We start from the raw sequence: 6,000 nt of genomic DNA, 5'->3' as shown, positions 1-6,000 counted from the left end.
AAGCATGTTTGTGTCTCTCTCCTGGTAGCTAATGCATGTTTGTGTCTCCCTCCTGGTAATTCTTAATCATGTTATGTCTCGTGCTTCCCCCTCCCTTGTCCTCTCAAGCGAGAGGAATTCCTGCACCCTTTTCTGAGCTGCTTTCCTCTGAGTTGACTCATAGTTTGTTGGATTAAAATAAAACTTACATTTATTTAGATTATATTAAATTTTATCTATCAACACGAATTAACTTTAGGACATATATCACAGGCTGCAAGATCAATTCCGCAGGGCATGCAAGAAACGGCCTTGTCTGTGGGGCCGTGGCCGGCTGTGCTGCTGGAGCCCTGAGGAGAGCTGATTTGAGAGGCTCTCTGTCTGCTGGGGCCATCTGAGCCAGCAGGGATTTTTCTTTTTTTTAATATTGTTCTTTCCTTCTTCTTTAGGATATAAATATAGATTCTGTTGTAATACCTAGATTTCCAGGAGCTTTCTTTGGTGCTCATTGTCCACAGGGCATAGCGGATGACATGAAAAAGCTGCTTGTGTTAAGGACTGGACAGGACAGAGCAGTGCTGTGAGGAGCCCTCTCACACGCTGTTGTTCCTTGGTGACAAGAAATGAGTTAAACTGACACTCCCAGGGAGGTTGAACCATACCTCTGTAGTTTTAACATTTTGAAAGCAAAGGTCAGTTCATCCTCGTAGTGCATTGGGGTCACAGTAAGGCTTCTGGGAAGGATCTGAGAGCTCCACTGTCAGCTGGAATAGACAGTGCTGTTGAGGGCATGGGGACATCCCAGCAGGGAAGTACTCTGAAGTTTACAGAGCAGAACTGCAGGAGCTCAGAGTGGGAAGAAGGCACTCTCTGCCCAAAGTCCTGGCAGGGCCTGATGGTCAGAGGGTACAGAGGAATGGAGTGCTGCTTGCCTCCATCCTCACAGCCCTTCCGGATACACAGCATGTCCCAAATGGAACGTGGGTTTGTCATTCCTATTTGGGCAGGGTGTGAAAAAATGAAGAAAACTCAGAAGAGAATGCAGGGTAATCTTGCAGGGCTGAAGCAGCAGAGGGAAGATCTTCTGTCTGCTGGTACTTTCCAGTGCTTACCTGGCTGAGAAGAGGCTCCTAGAGCACAGACTGCTCAGGGGCAGAACTGGCCACCTGCAGCGAGCAACACCTTCCCTGCAGCAGACTGAATTGCGGGGGAACAGGAGGGAGCTATGATTTGGCCTGGCAGGAGGAAAGGGCTCCTGTAGCCTGTGAGAGACAGGGCTGGCTGTGCAGGTGTAGGGGTGAGTCCTGCTGATCCTGATGTGCTGGAAGTGTCCTGGGAAATGGGGTGCAACTGTGAGAGGAATGACAAGATTTGTCTTTACAAACAAGCCCTGGGTCTGCTGGTAGATAAAACCAACACTGAGAGATAAGAGAAACAATGGAAAGGATTCTACTCATTGATGAATGGAAAAGACGATATTTGCCTTTACAAACAAGCTGTAGGTTTGTTTATAAATTAAATTGGATATCAAAAGATGAAAATAGCAATGGGGAAAACCCATAAATCCCATAAGAATTAAAAATTAGCAGAGGGGTTATACGTTAAAAGGGGAATCTTAAGTCTTAGGAATTTTGGGAAGTCTGTACCTCTCAAGTACCTCAGCCAATGGGGAAAGAGAGAAGGAAATGCGGCAGGGAAATCAGGATAAAAAGGAGGCTGCGTCCTCTGAAAATTGAGACGCCAGGGGAAATGCTCCATGGCCTCTCCCTTTATTCGAATAAAGTAAAAGGACTCCTCTGTCTCCTTTTTGGATATAAACCTCTGGTGTTCGTGGATTAATTTTCCTAACAATTGGAAGGAGGGAGACTGGGGAAGCGCGGGGCTGAGCCTGATCCCTCGCCCACCACCTCTGGTACATAGCAGTTCATCTGGAAAGGCCTTCCACAAGCTAGAGCTAGTAAATTTCTGCACGACATAGCCCTCATTCTCTTAGGAATGTCTCTGCTGACTGCCCCTACTGATTTATTAAAGAAATATGGGTATTGATCTAGTATCGATACCCAACTGTGACGGACAAAAACTCTCTAACAGTTTAAAGTTAGAAAGTGTATGTTTATTACGGCCGGGCAGCACGCGGGATATTTCCCTAATTCGCACTGCGAAATTCACAGGTAATTACAAAGTCTTTTATTTACAGAAGTGTTGAATATCCAAAATACAAATGCATATTCATACCCCTGTCACCTCCCATTCCTCGCTTCATATGCTAATTGACAAAAAGGCTATTAAGCATGTGTACTTTGTTTCTTAAAATGAGTCGGGGGTCTATTTTGGGGAGGAGTCACCTAAAATGAGGAAGTAAGATGAGTCTTCCTCGTCCTGACCTTTCTACCTTTTCAATGTATTCGTGACAAATGATTCCTTGGTAGAACTTACAGTTTCCTGTGTTCAATGGGTCCTTTAAGCAGGAAATCTGCAGCTATCTTATGTCCTATTTACCACATTTTGTTTTTCATTACAAGGACAACTACATAAACATAAACCTGACAAGAAATGAGTTACAAGATCCGGGGTAGCTTATCTAAGATCCGGCTTCTGTTAACTGCGAACAAAGATTACCTATCTACTTCAGCTAATTCAGCAACTTATTATCTTAACTTTCCTAAAAAATCCTTAGTTCCTCAAAATTAACGTCTCACTACAGCTATTCTGCTGTCAGCTACCCGCACCTGACAACACATTTTCTCCGGAGATGGTCACATCGAAGAACAGCCTTTCTTAAGAAAACTTTGCATATTCCACGCTTTGCAACACGCCGGCCGGTCAGAGCGACCCGCGGCCGCACTCCCCGCGGGACAACCCCGGGCCCACCAGCAGAGGAAGCGACAGATTCCGCCGCCCGCCTTCCCTTTCCCTTTCCTCTTTCCCCGTCCCCCTTTCCCCTTCCCCTTCCGGGCAGCCGCGCAGCCGCAGCCGCGGCGCCGGAGCGCTCCGAGCCCCGCCGGTGCCGAGCCGGGCCCGGGCCCCGCCGGGGCCATGGCGCGCTGCCCGCGCCGGGCGCTGGGCGCGGCGGGGCCGCTGTTGCCGCTGCTCTGCGCGCTGCTCCGCGCCGCCGCCGACACCAGCACCGGCCGGGTAGGTTCGCGAGCGGGGCCGGGCGGGGCCGCGGCTGCCTCCGGCGTCCCGGAGCCGCGATGTGCGCTGGGGGTCTCGGGGTGAGCCGGAAGGCCGGGCGGGCAGCAGTTCCTCCGCCTTCCTCCGCCAGAAGCTTTCCATCATCTCCCGCAGGGCCGGGCTGAGCTCGAGTGTGCGGGCACAGCTCCTCCGGCCGCGCCTCGGCAAGTTGCGACCAGCCGGAGAAGCCGCCGTGCCCCTCCCGTGTGATCATAAGCATCAGTCTCCGGGAGCAGCTTCTCGGAGTGTCCGGGTAGCCATCGTATGGAGTCCCCTTCCCGCTGCCACCTCTGAGGGCGGCCGGGAGGGAAGGGGGATGCTCAAGGGCAGCCCCACTCCGAGCTCTTTTGGTTACTGTCCTCTGTTCTCGCTGCTCGGGGGCAGCTAATGTTGGTTATTAATAGTGCGTCCTAGCATTGTGCTTCTCAGAGGCCAAGGCAGGGGTAGCAAATGGTCTTGGAGCAGTTTTGCAGGTTGGCTTTGTCTGGAGCTATTGATGATGCCCGTGTTTAGTAGCCCTGTATGTGCCCTTGGTGAACTTTTGCATGTCCAGTCCATGCTCTCATGTCGCTTCCCTATTCCACCTGGAGCACTGCCTCCGGCTCTGGGGCTCCCAACAGGACACCAACAAGGAGCTGTTGGCACAAGGCCATGGAGATGCTGTGGGGGCTGGAGCTCCACTGCTCTGAGCCAGGCTGGGAGAGCTGGGAGTGTTCACTTGGAGAAGAGAAGGCTCCAAGGAAACCATACAGCCCCTTCCAGTGCCTAAAGGGGCTCCAGGAGAGCTGGAGAAGGACTTGGGATGAGGGTCTGGAGGGACAGGGTACAGGCAATAACTTCCCACTGCCATCAGGCAGGATTAGATGGGATATTGGGAAGGAATGTGAGGGTGGGGAGGCCCTGGCACAGGTGGCCCAGAGCAGCTGTGACTGCTCCATCCCTGGAAGTGTCCAAGGTCAGGTTGGACAGGGCTTGGAATAACCAACTAAACCATAGTGGAAGATGTTCCTGCCCATGGCAGGGGAGTGGAATGAGATGGGCTTCCAACCCTTCTGTGATTCTTTCTCCTGCTTTGGAAGCAAGGCCTTTCTTTCTCCCTGATGGCTTCTGGCATCTTGTTGCCACAGAGAAACAGGGGTTTGTTCTCCCACTTGTGCTACTCCTGGCTTGAGCCCCTTTCCTGCTGCTGTGTTATGTTAAGGGAGAACAGGCATCTTCTTTCCCCGTTCCCGGAGTGATATTAAGCTGGGTCCTCAGCCCTTCTTAGGAATCAGGTGATATTACCAAACCTAACAAAAAAAAAAGAGAGATGGCTAATTTTTGGGGGATAGTTTGTCACTTTTTCTTTCGAGGAAATGTTCTGAACTGTTATGTTGAAAAATTACTGTGGCATCTTACCATCTGTTTCTTTCTTTTTCAGGGTTGGTTAAAAACTTATGGCTACTTACTTCCATCTGACAGCCAAATGTCTCCCTTGCAGTCAGGAAAAGCTGTGCAGTCTGCAGTTGCCACTATGCAACAGTTTTATGGAATCCCAGTAACAGGAGTTTTGGACCAGACAACTATTGAGTAAGATTAAGGCTACTTGTGTCTTTCTTTTTCTCAGTTCATTGTTGTCCGTCATATTTCCTGGCTAATTATTCCCGGTGCAAGAAGTCCTCAAAAGGGATAGATTTGCCTGACTGACTGTACCAGAGAAGTCTTGATTATGAAAAGGTGTCTAACAAAAACCTGTGGACAATTCTACTTTTCTTTTTGCCAACATTTTTTTTGTGAGTGTAAGGCGAAGCTCTTGTTACTGTTATTCTTTGAACACAGATCCCCATTGCTGCTGCACAATTGAAGCCTGAATCCTGTGAGCTTCTGAAAGTGAAGACATCAAGGGTTTAATTTATTTCCATCTCTGTCTGAATTTAGGTTAAAATTCTGGCTCCAGAAATGGCTTCAATTCTGTTTCCTAATTGATTGAATTTGTGTATCTCCATAGATGCTATTTGTGTAAATCCATAGTTTGGACTGAAGTGAGTTTCTGTAGTCTGATGATGGTAGTCAAGTCTACTTAGCTGCCCATAGTTGCCATTTGTTAGACATTGGATGTTTTCTGCTGTAAGTTGACCATGTGTTGTTGCTTGTGATCAGAGTTTTGACAGCTCAGAAGCATTAGTGTAAATCGCCAGGGCTGGAGGGACTTTGTTTTTTTAGTCTTCTCTTCAATGTGGGCTGCAAAGGGTGGTGTGAAAGTGGCTTCTTGAATTTTTGCTGGGGTGTTCTGTAGTGGCTGGATCCATCTGCTATTGGTCTGGGGAGCATCTGCTAGCTGAAGCAGAATGCAGAGAAGGTCTTCCTTAGGCTTTCTGGGGAAAAAAAAAAACCAACATGGTGAGCAAAAGGAGAAAGCCCAGTGGAACTTGCTTAGGCCCTGCTTAGTTGTCCCTTGCCCTTGCTACATTAGCAGACCCTTTCAGAGCATGTTCTGCCTGATTCTTCATATCTCCTTATAGGGCACACTGCTGGCAAAAGCAGTAGGACAAAAGAAAGGGCCACAAAGTCACCAAATAATGTGAAGAACAAAGGAGTTTGGTTTTATACCTTCCAGACTGCAAGAAGAGGGAGAAGCAGAAGAAATTAGTGAATTGGACAGGAGGGGATCATCCTGGGCTGGGACTACCTCCAGTGAGTGTAACATTCCCCCCTTTATTTCACAGGAAGGGCCCCTTGTTCTCCATTGAGGGACAGAAAAAGTCCTGTTTGCTTTTCAAATGAGTTGAAAACTAAATGCTTTTTAAAAGTGGAGATTTTCCATCTGAAATCTCTTTGCCATTTGTAGGTGAATGCCAAAGGAGAGCC

The 6,000-nt window shown here is 48.8% G+C and overlaps 1 protein-coding gene across 2 annotated transcripts in view; it reads left to right on the top strand.

The window, feature by feature from the left end:
- Positions 1 to 3,015: 3,015 nt before the first annotated feature.
- MMP24 (matrix metallopeptidase 24) overlaps positions 3,016 to 6,000 on the top strand; it is a 41,955-nt gene continuing 38,970 nt past the window's right edge. The window contains exons 1-2 of one of the 2 annotated variants that reach the window (XM_040079692.2): positions 3,016 to 3,114; positions 4,574 to 4,722. In XM_040079692.2, coding sequence (XP_039935626.2) covers positions 3,016 to 3,114; positions 4,574 to 4,722 — 248 coding nt within the window. Of the gene's footprint in view, positions 3,115 to 4,573; positions 4,723 to 5,685; positions 5,827 to 6,000 lie in introns of those variants that run through there. The other variant, XM_040079693.2, reaches the window with a different exon arrangement.

The sequence above is a fragment of the Hirundo rustica genome, chromosome 16 (assembly GCF_015227805.2).
Source record: "Hirundo rustica isolate bHirRus1 chromosome 16, bHirRus1.pri.v3, whole genome shotgun sequence".
NCBI lineage: Eukaryota > Metazoa > Chordata > Aves > Passeriformes > Hirundinidae > Hirundo > Hirundo rustica.
The sequence above is the reverse complement of the archived record's forward strand: the minus strand, read 5'-3'. Positions and strand labels throughout refer to the sequence as shown.